At 43.3% G+C, this 16,792-nt stretch overlaps 1 protein-coding gene across 4 annotated transcripts in view; it reads left to right on the top strand.

The window, feature by feature from the left end:
• The first annotated feature begins 3,074 nt into the window (after positions 1-3,074).
• Drd3 (dopamine receptor D3) overlaps positions 3,075-16,792 on the top strand; it is a 62,159-nt gene continuing 48,441 nt past the window's right edge. For 2 of the 4 annotated variants that reach the window (XM_087575977.1, XM_087575976.1), the window contains exon 1: positions 11,864-12,160. In XM_087575977.1, coding sequence (XP_087432103.1) covers positions 11,891-12,160 — 270 coding nt within the window. In that variant the 5' untranslated portion in view covers positions 11,864-11,890. Of the gene's footprint in view, positions 3,178-11,809; positions 12,161-16,792 lie in introns of those variants that run through there. The other 2 variants (XM_087575975.1, NM_017140.2) reach the window with 2 other exon arrangements.

Genomic DNA, 16,792 nt, shown 5'->3' with positions numbered 1-16,792 from the left:
AGCATCGTCAATCTAAACATGCTACCTCAGTAATATTATGAACAACTTTGCACACAGTAGCTGGTTTTCTGAGTCTCTTATTTGTTTGCTATAATCATTATCACAAAATTCCACAGACAAGATGGCCTAAACAAGAGGAAACTGTTGTCTGACATATTAGAGGCTTGAAGTCCAAAGCGGCAGTCTTCCTGTGACTCTTTTCCTTGTCTTCCAGATACTCATCATATCTATGTCTCCTTCAGCCTCTGCTCTACACTCTCCTGCCACCTCTTCCTCTCCTCACAAGGATGTTGGTCCTACACTGAAGACCTAATCTTAACCTAGTGAAAATTTTGAAAAAAAAGAATTGCTCAATTACACCCACACCCCAAGTTTAGGGCTCTCACTTATGAATGTTGAAGGCATGAGTTAGTTTATCATAGAATCTGTAAAAACAAAAACAAAAACAAAAACAAAAGCAAGTGTCACGTAATTGATACAGACGAGAACATTACTTAGACCATGCTTTCTAAGTAAGTCACCATACAAAGATCATCTTGTCAATATCATTCTGTTACTCTTCTGTTGCTATGATAAAATGCCATGACCAAAAGCTACTTATAGAGGGAAGAATTTATTTAGGCTGATGGTCCCAAAGGCATACGAGTCCCTTGTAACAGGGAGAATCAGCAGCAAGGAGCAGGCATAGCAGCAGGAAAAGGAAGCTGAGTGGTTGCATATCAATCACAAGCAGGACGCAGATCCAGCCACCAGGCTTCAGACAGCAATGTTACAGACAGCTCTCAGCAAATAGTCTATGTGGTTGCCACAGACAGAAAGCCTAGTTATTTCTAAGAATGTCACTGGCTACCCTTTTTGACTTAGTTAGGGTTATTATTGCTGCGATGAAACACCATAGTCAAAAGCAAATTGGGAAGGAAAGGGTCTATTTGGCTTACACTTCTATATTGTCGTCCATCATTGAGAGAAGTCAGGACAGGAACTCAAGCAGGGAAGGTTACTGGCTTGCTGAGCCCATGTCTCTTATAGAACCCAGGACCACCAGCCCAGGGATGGCTATGCCTACAATGAGCCAGGCTCCCCCTTATCAATCACTAATAAGTAAAATGTTTACAGGCCTGCCTACAGTTCATCTTTTTTTTTTTTTTTGGTTCTTTTTTTTTTTTCGGAGCTGGGGACCGAACCCAGGGCCTTGTGCTTCCTAGGCAAGCGCTCTAACCACTGAACTAAATCCCCAACCCCCCTACAGTTCATCTTATGAACACATTTTCATAATTACAGTTCTTTCCTCTCAGATGACTTTAGCTTGTGTCAAATTGACATAAAACTATCCAGCACGGGGTTGGGATTTAGCTCAGTGGTAGAGTGCTTACCTAGCAAGCGTAAGGCCCTGGGTTCGGTCCCCAGCTTTGAAAAAAAGAAAAAGAAAAAAAAAAACTATCCAGCACATCAAGTGAATTTGGAAGGGGAATGGAGCCATGAACTCTCCAAATCTGCCTCCAGTAAAACAATTCTTCCATCAAGGTCATGCCTGCTAAGCCTCCCACCAAACAGCACCACCAACTGGAGCCCAAGCGTTCAAACACTCAAGTCTGTGGGGCACATTTCTCTTCCAAACCACCACAATCACTATGATGGCCACCATAACTACTATTTTTCCAACATATGGTCACTCACCTCAGAAGACAAAATTTTCCACCTGCAGAAAAATTACACCCATAGTAGCTAAGAGAATTAAGATGTCTAAATCCTGGTTCCATGTGTTAGTATCACAAATCATGTTAATTTTTGTGTGCCTTGATTTGTCAGTCTGCAATAAAGAAGGAAAAAAATATCTACTATGTCAGGTTGCTGAGAGGATGAAAAGAAGGAGTGAAATAAAATGGCCAGCCAGTAGTACCTGCTCAATAAATATGGCTACTGTCGCTAATGGTATTTAGGTTTGCAACTGCTCCATCTCTCTCAGCCAGTAGAGGTCGCCATCATAGCCAATGGGGACTCATTTCTGTGCGATGATGGTGGGCACTCCGCTCGTTGCAGCTTCCAAGCTCAGCGGCAGAGAGACTAACGAACAATCGAACAATCGAACAACCGCAGCCCTCTCTGCAGGCAGAAGACCTCAGAAACAAGAGAACAGGGAGTATTTCAGCTTCCATGGCAAAGAGTTATTCGAACAGGTGGACATGAGCAAAGGTAAAGATTGCGTAAGGTCCTGTGCTGATGCCCACTGGCACTAACCTTAGTTGTATCTCAATTAGCTTGTTAAGCTAGAGTCTAAAAAATAAGGGAAAGAGAATAGAAAAAAAAAAACATATGCCATGGACAAGCAGAAAGGACGAATTGACAAGTGTTTGTAAACTTTTGTGGGAACAAGAAACCCTGCTAAATAAACATTTAATATTGCTCGTAATATTAGCTCACTTCTTCTTCACTGCGAGCTATATCCATGCTTCTGTTGCAGTAAATTCTCTTTAACCTCCCTTTTTCCCAGACAGGCGCACACCTCCAAATTTAATTATTCTGTCAATTGTACTGATTTCCATTAACTGCTTGTGGTATCCATTTGTTGATCTGTTCCTTCTGAACCAATCGTTTTCCCACCCACAAAAAAAAAAAAAAAAAAAAAAAAAAAAGCCAGAAAGGCAATTAAACTGAGGATGGTGAGAGTTATTCAAAAGAAATCAAAGCATAAAGGTAAAGGAAGTGGTAACGCCGGGATTAAAAGGGGCACTGAGGGAAAAATACACACATACTAAAAAGTACAGTACCAAAGCAGATAGAGCCTCAGAGGGAAGAGAGTAGAGAGCCAGGGAGAAATACAGCTTCTGCCACGTCCATCTCTCTCAGCACCAAGGACAGAGAGCCTCTAAGCTGCTAACCCAAACTACGCTCACTGGGGTCCCTCCCAAATCCTCTAGGGAACACCGGTGCCTTGGGAAAGCAGCTATGAAACCATTCAGTGAAGTCTGATAGGAAAGCAAGAGTAGTTCACATGTAATTTCCACCTCAGAGGCAAAAACCAGGTGATTTCCTTCCTGTGTGGGAATGATTCCATAGTTTCTGTGTCCTGGGAAAGGCAAAGTTTGCTTTGCTTCGGTGTGTCTGCCGTCAGTAAATGGCTTCAGGAACTGCGACGCTAAACACCACAGTCTCCAGACACCAGAAGAAATTTGCAGGGTAAGTGGATTTTTCTTTTCATTTCTAATTTAGTGGAAGATTATTTGATTAGCTTGGAATTCTGTGGTTCTCTAAGAATATGCATTAAATCTCTGAGCTACTCTAGGTTTAAAACATGAAACCCTGAGGAAACTGTGTTCATTAAGGGGCTGGACCTGCTCTCTTTTTAATCCCCCTCTCCCAAGTTTGTGTCACGATGGGCTCTAGAATCTATATCAAGGCATACATAAAAGACATTAAGCAGAAGCCTGTTTTTATTTCCTGGGAGTTGCATGGAAGTTGACTGCATTCCTCTTAAGGGTTTGACTTAATCGTCTGAGGCTGTTATTTTAAACTACTCACTTCAACACCCTGGTAATGCAGGGCCAAGCAAGGGTTTAGAGAGACACCGTTTTCAATCTGTTTAAAGTCAAGCTGCTTCCAAGCCAGAATCCAATTATCCTAACAGAGATATGTGGTGCCTGAGAGGATGGTTGTGTATGTTTTTTTCCGATGATGGTATATGATTTTGAAGTCATTGTTGTTTAACTGTAGGACTTCCATTGCTCACTGTGGTTTATTAGGTCAACAGAGCCCATGTAATTAGGCACTTGTGCCACTGAATGCATCTGGTTTAGTCTAATGCCATCTCAATGGATGGAGAGAAAAAAACACCGTAGCAACAGCAAAGTGGAACTCAGATTCTAAATGTGTTCTGCATGCCTGTTTGCACTTTACAGGTAAAACCCTTTGCTTACTGACTGATGCTACAAGGTCAGAAAACTGTCCTTGGGTGAGGATGAAAGGCAGCCATTTGACCTGGCCTTAGGAACTTGTAGAGCCAGAGGAGAGACAATGTGAGATTCCTATTCAGACACTTGTTTATTTAGAGTCGAATGTTTTCAAGGGTCTGCGTGGATACTGGTGAAGGGGGTTGATCAAAGAAACTAGCGAAAACATCCAAACGGAAGGCTTCTTCTAATAACCAAATGTTGAATATCAAATAGAGAGCCCATCCAGTATTAAATTTAATGTCTAATACATAGAAGTTTGCTATCAATAAATATTCACTTACTGATTACTTGGTCTACTGTATTTCCTCACTTTATCTCTTGTTGGAATGACAAAATGTTTTGGTTTTGAACATTGTCAAGGAAAGTAAGTATGCTTTATTGGTCACGTTGGATGAGGTGGGGATATATTATTTTAGCTTCTAAATCTCAGTAAACACCCATGGCTTTTCCTCTGTATATGTACTAACATATACATATGTAAATACGTCCAAATCTATAAATATGCTATATACTTCAATGCACTTGTGAGTCTTCATTATGAAATGAATTAGAGAGCAATTTACAAGAATAAAGCACCATAGAAATGCTAAAGACTACCTCTAATAATAATGACAATATAACTCCCACCAGCTCTGTGCACGGTGCACACCTGCATTGACTTTTAAAAGCTAGGGAAGGAGAACAAGCCACTCTGAACATGTAAGATCTTCCCAGGATTCTCCACTCAGGCTTGTCTGCTTTACCTCCATGGTGGAGGACATCAGAACAGGGCTCTGCACTCAGGTCTCCAGGTGAATCCACTCCACCATTTGCTGGCTTATGTTCTCAGCTAGAAATCAATCTCTCTGTAACCCCTTCTCTTCATCTGCTAAAACAGCAATGAAGGTAGCACTTGCTTTACTCTCCATGTTGTCAATATGATAAAGCTTCTAAATGTTAGCTGATAGAATTATTAAGTCTATAAGGGGATTGGAAAGTCTGAGTTGAAGCAAAGGCCAGAAAAACTCGGGGCACTTGTGACTGCATCTTTGTCAGTGAAAAGATCATAGACGTCAGGAGCTGGGGTGTGAAGAAAGATGTGTCATGGAAACTGCTAGTTCGTTCTGACTCAAAAGAAAGCCCATTTCAACCTAGGAATAACTCCCAGCATCCATCTGTACCCTGTAGACATATTAAGTGAGTGGTGACTGTTAGACTTGAGAAGCCCTAATCAAAGGTTGTAATTGTTTGCAGGGAAAGGGGTGGGAACAAGAATTCATTCTCTCCTGGTTTGGGAGGGATGCCCCTCTTCTCTGTGTGTGTTCTTGTGGCTTTTCCTTGGTGTATGAGTTTTGAAGGTTTTGGTTCATGGCCATCTGGCCCCATTGTGGTGGGCCTGTGGTGGGAGCCATCATGGCAGAGAGGGTGTGACAGAGTAGAGATACCCATTTCGTGGAGACCAGACAGAGGGTCATATTGTGTGAGCTTCAGAAAGTTGCTGGACCTCTCTGTCTCTGTCTTAATATTTAAAGGAAGGGTGCCCAAATCCTTCCTCAGGAGATGCTGTAAACGGTAACAAATGTTAAATGGGATGTTTTAGTGTCTGCCTAGCACCAGAAGTAGCCCAGAAGTGGCTGTCTTTAGAAGGAGACTAAACACTCAAGGAGTCTTGGTTTTATAATGTTTGGGGTTTGATTGATTCAATGTCTTTAAGGAAAAGGAAGAAATGGTTAAATCCTATAAATCCTTATTATTATTTTTTTAAAGATTTATTTTATTTTATGTATATGAGTACACGGTAGTTATCTTCAGACACACCAGAAGAGGGCATCAGATCTCATTACAGATGGTTGTGAGCCACCATGTGGTTGCTGGGATTTGAACTCAGGACCTCTGGAAGAACAGTCAGTGCTCTTAACCTCTGAGCCATCTCTCCAGCCCATATTTATTTTATTTTTGACATTATAATATAATTACATCACTTCGCCCATCCCTCTACTCACTCCAAACCCTCCCACCCCTCTGTCTTGTTCCCACATTCATGGCCTCTCTTCACATCAACCACTGTTACATGCAGACAGAAGACCATTTCTCCGTCTCCGCACTCCTTAGTCGCCTGTAGCTCTTTGTGTAGCACTGAGGCCTCGTGGTCCCTCCCACATCCACTTTAGCACGCCTATTGTTGTCCTCGTTCACCTCATGTTAGTCATGTGGGTGAGACTTTGTGGGTTGAGTGTGCAAGTACACTGAGGAACTGAACATTACCACAGCAGGTTATGTGTCCCAGATAATAAGAGTTAGTCCATTCTGTCTCTATGGCTTTTAAACTAGATCATGCAGTCATCCTAAAAACAAAGGCTAGAACGCACTAAAAAGACCAGGATGAATCAATGCTTTATATGAAATTCAATCTTCCTAAAAAACCATATGCAATATTGTAGGTAGTATATGTTAAGAGATTGGGGCTAGTAGTAATGTTCTAGCCCTTGTCTACCTCCCCGCTTCCCCATGCCTGTGTGGTATCTGTAATATATAAGCAGATATGTGTGTGATGTGATGCAGAAATAAGAGGAAAGTGTCATATGTCCTACTCTGTCACACTCTGCCTCATTCCCTTGAGTCTTTCACTGGATCTGGAACTAGGCTGACAGCCACCAAACCCCTAGCATTCAGCTGTCTCAGGCCCCCACAGCACTGGGGTGACAGGCAATCACCCAGCCATATATGCTTTTTTTTAACCTGGGTATTAGAGATTCGAACTCAGATCCTCAGTGAATGCTCTTTCCCACTGAGCCAACTCCATAGTGTCTGTTCTCTACGTTCTCGTAATTCCTAACGTTCTTTGTCGAGGTGACCATCAGAAGATTGGCAGCTGTGGCTTATTTTTCTCCTTTGCCCCCTCACCCTTTCCTGTTAACCGTAAAAGCCATGTGTTAAGTCTTTCTCTAGGAGGAGAGTCATTTTGCTCCCCCTCCCCCCACTGAGATTACGCAGCCTCCACTTTTGGTTATTACAACTAGTAGCTAGATCAGGGACACTGCTAAACATCAACACTGCAGAAGACCTCCTGCAAAACAAAGAACTATCGGCCCAAATCGTCTACAGTGTCCAGGCTTTAAGCATATAATTGCATCTGGGCTTTGCAACAACCCCGTGAAGTAGGCATGATTTATCCTCATTCGGCTGATGAAACAACTGGTCTCTCATTATGAATTATTTGGAGAGTGATTATTAAGTTAATGAATTCTTCAGACTCTCGGCTTCATCCTGAGACTAGTTCACTATGTCTTAGCACATCTATCAGAAGTATAAACAGGGGGTTGGGGGAAGCTGGGGAGATCTAACTCAGAGTTATATAAGAAGTCTTCATTTAAAAAGAAAAAAAAAAAAAACCCAAATCTAAGGTGGAAAAAAAAAGTGGAAATAATTAGCGGAGAGGCAGGGAGCAGTGCGGCGTACCTCATTCATCTCTGCTTTCACCTCTCACACCCAGAACTCTGGAACTACGGCGGTCTGCCCACCCGCTGCCAGCCAGAGTCTAAGACCGGAAATAGAGCACTGTAAAACCACAATCGAGAGATCCAGGCAGTTGTACTTCCAACATCAGGTGTAGAACTGATTTTCAGAAGTGAGGCCTAGCTCCTCACCACGAGCCCCTGACACTCCCTGCGCTGCTGTCGATCCTTAGGACCCAGGGCAAAGTCAGGCAGCATAGAAACTAGAAGCGCTTGCCTTCACCTTTTCCTTCTTTCTTGACCGGGGAAATAAGGCTTAGGTTAAGCAGCTGCAGATTCTAGGAAAGGAGACCTGGCCTGGCTTGATGGTGGCCCAGCTGAAGGGAAGGTATTCTAGGGCTCAGCCTGCCTCCACGTGGGAATATCCTTGAACAATCAGAAAGCGCTGGGTTTTTCCAAAAAGCCCTTGGCAGCAGCAACGCTATCTCCAGGGTAGCGGCTGCCCTTCTCCTAATAATGAGAAAATTATCATTATTACCAAGAATTATTATTATGTGTTAAAAATATATTGACTGCAAACAATGTGCTGTGGAAAAGAGCACTTTTAAGTAGTTCTCTGAATTCGGTCCAAGTTGGTCACCCTTCCCTCCCCATTTCTGCATTTTAACACTTCTTTCAGGCAGAAATGGTTCAGAGTGGGCTGTGAAATGATAGCCACAATTAAGGAACCCCTTAATTCAAGGAGAGCTGTGGGTGACAGCATTGAGAATAAACCCCGATTGCCACCAGCTTCTACTCCCGCCAAGACCTGAAGAGTTCTCACGGGGGCCCATGTCTAAATGTCATAAGGCATGACCAAAACTATGTTGGAAACAATTTCTAACCCTTGTGCCTGGGGGAGAAATGCAAAATTAAGTTTACTTTTAATACACGTATTAGCAGAAAACAACCGCCTGTAACTCCAGCTTTGATGAACACCTGCACTTACAGGCATGTACACACACATGCACACACACACACACACACACATGCACACACACATACACACACACATGCACACACACATGCACACACACATGCACACACAGACAAATGCGCGCGCGCGCACACACACACACACACACACATAATTTCTAAGAAGGGAAAATGTATACTGTACCAAACTCCGAGGGTAAATCTGCATTTACAATTTCATATAAAATGTGAGTATGCCTCTGTCTTACTTGGGGATTACGTGTTTTTCTCACCCCATGCCAGTTGCACAGAAGATTTTTATCTAAATGCCAACCACTAGTTATCACATGGACCCAGGCCTCATACATACACCTCCAGGTTGACAGATCTAGAATGATCCAATCCTGACACACTGGTGATAGGCTCCAAGAAATTTCCCAGAAGATTCTGGGTCCTTGACATTGGAAGTGTGCAGTAGACAGGGTCAAGGAGTCGCAGTAGATCTGTGGAGGCTATGGCTGGAAAAGATCTGCCAACCAATTCAATCTGCTACGACAAAATACCACAGCCTGGGAAGCTTACAAACAATAGAAGTGTACTTCTCATTTTTCTGGAGGCTAGAGAGTACAAGGTAAAGGCACCAGCAGAACCGGTGTCTAATTTACAGGTGTCTGTCTTCAAACTGTGTTCTCACCTGGCAGTTCCCACTGTTTAGCACCAATCACTTCACAAAACTCCCACCGCTCAATACCATCACCATGTGGGGAGTTAGAACTTTAACAGACAGATGTTGGGGCTACTCAAACATTCATACTATGTCAGAAGGCCAGCATGGCCATAGAGGCTGAGGTGGTCAGAAGCTCTTGTACTTAGGTTTCAGGACAACATTATAAGCCACAGACTTCAGGTCTTTTTCTAACAAGTGGCCCTGATATACCAATACCCTCTGAACTCGGGCCTTTTCTTCAGGAGTGAGACCTTATGTGCCCCATGAACACATGAACATCTGGTTTGAGAACCCAGAGTCCTTTCTGTAGGGCTGGTTCCTACAAACTGGGATCATGTACACACACGCGAATCAGTACAGCTGATGAACTCAGGTGTCTTTGCCACTCTGAATCCAAATCTCCTAGGTTTTTTTGTTTGTTTGTTTTGTTTGTTTTCCCCCCATTATGCAACTCTGGCTGTCCTGGAACTCACTATGTAGACCAGGCTGACTTGTAAATTCACAGAGATGTACTTGGTTCTGCTACAGATATTAAAAGCATGCACCACCACTCTTGGTTCAACCCTACATGACTTAAGGGTTTATTCTCCCCACTGGGATGGTAACATGACAGTTGCTATGTCTTCCAAACATTAAAGGCAAAATTGAAAGACTTGGAAGACCCTAAGAAGCATAGGGCTTAAGATATGTTTGTCACTCTTGTCTTTGGATCTAATCTACCTGATTTAAGAAGCAAAGACATCAAACTGGGTTAGAAAAGATTTTAAACTATTCATCACTGGCCCGTGAATTTTGGTGGGCACTAGGGGACTTTATAGAGATTAAACATTTACAACTAATCTTTTGAGATTCGGAACTTTCAAATAAAATTCCACATGTAGACTTGCCATAAATACAAAAGCCACTGTGCTACACTCGATCTTCTCTAATCTAGTCTCCCAAAGCCATCATTTCCTGTGTAAAACATGAGAGTGAATGGGATACTAAAGAGAGTTACAGGAGACTAACAAACATTGGGCAGGGCGTGCAAATCTATCTGTAGAGGTTGGAGGAAGACAAACGGGAAAGCAAGGGCTGGAGAGACGGCTCGGTGGGGCAGAGCATTTGCTGCACAAGCATGAGGACCTGAGTTCAGATCCCAGCATCCACATTAAAAAGCTGCACACGGCCATATATACTGTGAAGGGCAGACGCTAGAGGATCTCTGGGTTTCTGACTGCATGCCTAGTTCCAAGTTCAGGGAGAGACTCTGTCTCAAAGGAATAAGGTAAAGAGAGATAAAGCTAGAAATTCAACATCTTCCTCTGCCTTCTGCATGCACACATGGGTATGTGCACACATATACTACACTATGCTCACCTACACACACACACACACACACACACATACACAGAGAGAGTCATACACACATACTCTTATACACACACATATATACATACTCATATACACCCATTCATACATACATACATACTCATATACACACACACTCATACATACACACATACACACATACAAAATGATTTTTATTAAAAAGTTGAGAAGGAAATAAACAGGCTATAAACAAACAGAGCCAATACAGTATTTACATGGTATTTGAGTACAAGTCTAACACACAGAGCAGTGTGTGTTATGAGCCAATCATAGGAGGCTCATGCCTGTGATCTCAGCACTTGGGAGTCTGAGGCAGTAGGATCACCTTGAGTTTGAAGGCAGCCTAGGCTGTTGCATATCCTGAGCCAGCTTGAGCTACAGATGGAGACCCTGTCTCAATAAATACATACATACATGTATACACACATGCATACATACACACATGCATACATACATACATATATACATAATACATACATACAAATATATACATACATGCATACATACGTACATACATGCATACATATGTAAGTATGCATGCATACATACATAAATAAATAATAGTTCTGTTCTTTTTGTGCTGCTGGAGTCAAACCTGGAACTGTGGTTTGTGTGCATGGCCACCGAGGTATAATCCTGGCCTGTAAATTATTTCCACAGTGCCTGAGGTGAAAAATCTTAGGAAATTGTCTCTATCGGTCCTCCATTTTGTAGAGAAGAAAACTGGAGTTCAGAGGTGGAGCCCATGTGAGTGGTCCAGAGCTAGGAAATGGCCAAGTGAAGTCTCACACTGCAGCAGCTTCCAGCCCACAGAGTGCAAGCATGGTTCTCTTAGCCACCCACACCAGCTCCCAAACCTCATGTCCTTGTCACAGCCAGCTCATTAGACTCCAGCTGTGCCGGCCTTCCTGCCACTCCCCCTAAACCCTGCCCTCCCTGGAGACACGCCCCCTGTGCCCCACCCCCCACCCCTACGCTTCCCTGCTCCTTCTGCTTGGACCACACACTACCAGCTACCTCTGTTGTTCCTTTACCCCTGCTAGCCTTGCCTTCACTGCTAATATAGCCAGGAAGCCTTCTTGTTATCTAACTGTGCTCACCCACAATCATACCATCCTCGACCACTCCCCAACTCCCATTTCTGATTTACTTTTCTCCAAAATGCATAATATCGCTGAACAGGTCTTATCTTGATTATTAAATCTTCTCCCCCCCCCCCAACCCCATAGAGGTTTCATAAGGGAAGAAATGTCTGTTCCTTTCCTAACTGTATTTCTGGTTCTTATAGCACTGCCTGCTCTTATATAGGAAATGTTCCATCGATATTTGTAGACATGAAACATTTTAAACTGTATGTATGTAACATATCCCAGCTCTGAAGAGCCTGATTTAGCCCACATTGCTGTCTGTCTTTTCCTAGGAACATTTTGGAGTCGCGTTCCTCTGTGTGGGCCATGGCACCTCTGAGCCAGATAAGCACCCACCTCAACTCCACCTGCGGGGCAGAAAACTCCACTGGCGTCAACCGGGCCCGTCCGCACGCCTACTACGCCCTGTCCTACTGTGCTCTCATCCTAGCCATCATCTTTGGCAACGGCCTGGTATGTGCTGCTGTGCTGAGGGAGCGTGCCCTGCAGACCACCACCAACTACCTAGTGGTGAGCCTGGCTGTGGCCGACCTGCTAGTGGCCACGTTGGTGATGCCGTGGGTGGTGTACTTGGAGGTAAGTGGGCTCCCGGTACACGCTGCTCCAGAGTGGGTAAAGGCTCACAATACCCCTCGTTAGTGCTCAGAGGACTGGGGAAGGAACTGCTAGCATTCTCTCCCTAGTGAGAGAGCAGACACTTGAGGGAAGCTCATGAGAACCAGAGGCCTGGGAATAATTCCCTTCCTGTGGGCCCAGTATCCAGGTGACTGGACCTGAACGATGGGACCCTTCCTAAAAATACTGTTGCTCTAGGCTGGTCATGTGATAATGAGGAAGGTCATGTGATAATGAGGAAGGTCATGTGATAATGAGGAAGGTCATGTGATAATGAGGAAGGTCATGTGATAATGAGGAAGGTCATGTGATAATGAGGAAGGATGGACATCTTCATCCAGGTTCAGTCTATCTGGGATGAGAGGATGGGACAAGGGGGAAAAATATTTTCTAATAAATGAGGGGAAATTTAGAATGGTCAGGATATAGACCAGATCCCCTTGCCTCCTCTTCCTCGTGTTTCAACTACTCTTCATCTTGGCTTTTTCCTCCTGGGTGCTGGCTCTGCATAGATTCTGCTACCAAAGGATCAGGCTAAACCTTCAAATGTAAATTTCCCATGCTTCCATTAATAGTACAAAGCCCTCACCACTCCAAGAATGCACCAGGCTCTGGAGGATTAATCTTGGGAGGAGCATTTCTTAAATTTGAAAGTATTTTCATTTAAAGGTGCAAAATAAGAGTCAGAAGGTGATCAAGACAAAACATCCATTTGCTAACAAGAGAATCAGGGTGCCTACATCTGTTCAAGAAACACACTTCCTTACCAGGAAAACATGCAATTATTAAAAGAGATGTTTTAAATGCCTTAATGCGCTATTAATATTTCTCCTCTGCACTGAGTGTCACTCTAAAAAGATATCCAATGAAAGATCAAAATGATGCTATGATTAAGAGAAATTAAGATTCATCAAATTAATATTTCAGTTAATATTAATAGTGAAGGTGACAGTTAATTAAGTATGACATATCACAGGAGAGTAAAAGCCTTGAATATAGACTGCCTAAGCTAGTACCCATATTAAACAGTAACTGGGTACTAAAATTAGACTTACGAGTGCAAGGAGGGGGGGAGCACATGAGAAAATAAATGAATAGGTATAGAAAGAACAGAAAAGGAAGAATAATAACCAGGCGGGCTGAGGTATTTCTAGAGGGGGAAATATGTATTTCTTCTTCCCAGTTAGGGTAATCCTGATGGTGAGGGATCTTACTATTATCTTGACTTTTCTGTCAACCCAGTTTTGCTAAGTCATCTGCAGTGTCAAGGCAATGCCTTACTCTTTTCCTGAAATCATGCTACCTACTGCAAAGGGGATGAGCTATTTATTACCTAATAGCCAATGGTAATGACAAAGTTCTAAACATGTAATACATTTCAGTTAAAAGATGAGATTCTTCTCGTACCCAAGCCCAGTGATTCCTTGTAGCAGCTACACCCTACCAGTCACTAAAGTTCAGGGTCTCTTTGGACCTCCCACAAGATGAATGCTAGAAAGAAATAGAGGCAAAGATTTCAGTCCAATAAGCATTTCCATTTATCGGTGACAAAATTAGGTCTTTGATGCCTGCAATAAAGTGATGTTGACCAAAGAGAGGCTCTGTTGAGCTGCCTGTTTGCAATTGCTTCCGGAAGTCTGGTTCGACCATTGTGGAAATTTTCTGTTTCATTCTTATTTAGAATATGAATATTGTGACTTTTCTGCACTAGAACAGCATGGCAATTCTCTTCTGACCACAGTTGCCAATATTAATGATGTCCCCAATCTACTGTTGAACACAAGAGAGCAATCAGCTTTGTAGAAAACCATCAGAACTCTGGCCAAAGGCCTTAACAGACTCTCTGGAGTGGTGGCTCAGGGTTGTGTCCAAGGAAAAAGGCAGCAATTGAGCTGCTGGACATCCACTCTCCCCAAAAACGACAACGAAAAACAGCAGCCCATTGTGATGGGCAGTTTTCAGAAAGCCAGTGCATGGTTGATGAAACCTATACCCATCCCAATGCAGGGAGGAGCAGAGATACGGCCCCACTGGGAAATGGGTTGGCTCTGGAAGCCACTTTTTGTTCTTGCCAATTTGCCTCAAGGCTTTAGTGACTGGTCAATACAATCCAGTATCGGAGTCTTCCTCCAGTAGTCAAGGGTCTACCTTGCTAGAGCAGAGGGTAAGATTTGAATCGGCCATTATTCAACTAAGATATGACTGCACCCCCCCCCCAAAAGGCCAAGTGCCGTGCTTACTAGACTGGAACTCATTAGTCCTGAAGATGATGTAGTTTGAGCAGCTAGTCTAAGTAATCATTATTCATACCTAAGAGGAATCAGTGTGGTATGGACCAAAGATGCTGCTGTCAGCTTGAAGATTTGAGAGTCATCAGAGGACAGGACACACGAGAAAGAAACTACGGAAAGCCAGAAGACTCACAAAGCCCATTGTCTGACTTGAACACATCCACCTTTTCTGTAGAAAAGTGACTGACTTTCTCCTAGGAACACGTGTGAGTTAGAGGAGACAATTATGCTGTGAATACAGGAAAGCTTGACTTGCTATGACTTTAAAAGGACAGGTTACTTTTGTCCTGTGCCAGAATTCTGGAGGAAGGTGTCTGCTGATGGTATTCAGTTGCCCTGTGGTGTCAAGGCCCATGGCCTTCTATCTGTCCTCTTGGCAGTTTGGGCAAGCTACCCTACTTCTCTACACTATGACAGACTCACTGATAAAGCCTCATCTGAAACAGCTCAGCTTGAATCATCTTCCCAAGGAATTTCAATCTAACTGGTCAGAACTGAGTCATGAGCTAGACAAGGCCATAAAAGAAAAAGCTAAAGTTTAAATTTGGTTAAAAGAAAACACAGAGGGTAAGGAATTGCTGTCAAATGAGCAATCATTTATCATGTAACACCACCTCCACTGGAATTCACTGGAGTGGATGTCATTCCAACCCAGGGTGACTTTGGGATAGTGACTCTGACAGGGTGTCTGAAGACACAGGGTATCATGCAATTACATGAATAAAATGGGTATAGCAACACTTTTCATGCTGGGCTGAAGTAGCCTCAACTTTCATCACCTAAGAAGGTACCTTGGTAACTAAAAGGCATGATCTGTAAGTCCATCCGCTCAAACACTTTTAGTTGTTAAGTCTAGGAGAATTCAACTCCACTGGGTTTAAATCGTAAGCACAATGCACTGGCTCCTATGGCAGTGCAGGCTGAAGGCATACTTTGATAAGGGTTTCAACTCCATTTCTCCACCATTCTTTCTGCTCAGCCTTCTTTCGTTGAGACCTCATGCATAGGCAAAGTGATAAGCTAGGATCCTCATATATACACACACCCTACCATCTTCACAAGAGGGAAATTGTGGAGGTGTCAAGAGGTACTCAGTTGGACTGGCCTAAAAACAGGACTTTCTTGGAACTGATCGCCCAGTCAGAACTGGCATTAGCATAGTTTAAAACTATGCCCCTTCCGTCTGTAGCTCAGGATTTTCATGGATCCCCAGGGACAGCTGAGAAGGCACCGTCAACGTGAGGTACAGTCAGCTGTCATAAATGTCACCTTCCTCACTGAGAGGCACAGGAGCCTGCCCTCGGGAGGTGTGTAACAGGAAACCCACAGGGGCCAGTCACAGAACTACCTCAGTATTCTCTGTCTTTGTCATAGGACAAAATGTATATGGGCACCCTTCCAAGTCAGATTTCAGAGGGCCCCAGCTTAGCTCTTTAATTCAGTTTTCATTGTTTTCTGGGAGACTCTCTTCTAGGTATTGCTGTGGAGTTCTATCTCAGATGAGCTCTTCAATTTCTAATTTCCGGCTTTACAGGGCTGCAGGCTGGAGCTCTCTCTTCAAGCACATGCATCCTCCTTGGTTCCACTTAGTTAAGCATTTTTTTGTGATACTCAATGCAGCTACATAAGGGTGGAGAAGGGAAGAAAGAAATGCAAGAGAATATTTGAGATACAGTTTCCCCTACCAACAGTCTTACAGTGTTTTCATTGTTACGATGGTAACGTGTTCAATAGAAACCACCTCTCAAATTTTGAATTCTGGTCTTCTCCCAAGCTAGCTGTACGTAGCACAATATCCCGAGTGTGCTAAGATGTATCAGGAGTCCCAGCTCCCATTCAATCTCATGACCCCAAGAGGAAATCAATACTACCCTGGCTCTGTGCTGCTGAGCGATGCTTTGGACAGGCTGGATGTATTAAGTGCATTTTCCACTTATAACACTTTCTGTTGGGTTTATTGAGAATTAATCCCTTCCTTGCTGGAGGAGTACCTGTGCTAAAGTCAGAGGATTTGGGTCTCAGTTTGGACAGGAGAAAATATTCAAAAATAAGAACCATAGGGAAGTAGAGAAAAGTGATCCACCCCTCTGAGGGAATATAGTTAGTTAACGAGTGCTGGGGCTAAGACATTTCCTTCAGTGGCATAGCCATTGGTAAAGCCGTGTTTCTGTAAATAAGCCCTCACCTACAATCTTGTGACCAATTATAATAAAGCCCATTGAGACACACACACACACACACTCAGCACATGAAACATCAAAGTAGAACAGGGTTGATTCAGGCAGAGACACACCACAGAAGA

The sequence above is a fragment of the Rattus norvegicus genome, chromosome 11 (assembly GCF_021556685.1).
Source record: "Rattus norvegicus strain SHRSP/BbbUtx chromosome 11, alternate assembly SHRSP_T2T, whole genome shotgun sequence".
In the NCBI taxonomy this organism is placed as follows: Eukaryota; Metazoa; Chordata; class Mammalia; order Rodentia; family Muridae; genus Rattus; species Rattus norvegicus.
This window is presented reverse-complemented; position numbering and strand designations above follow the sequence as displayed.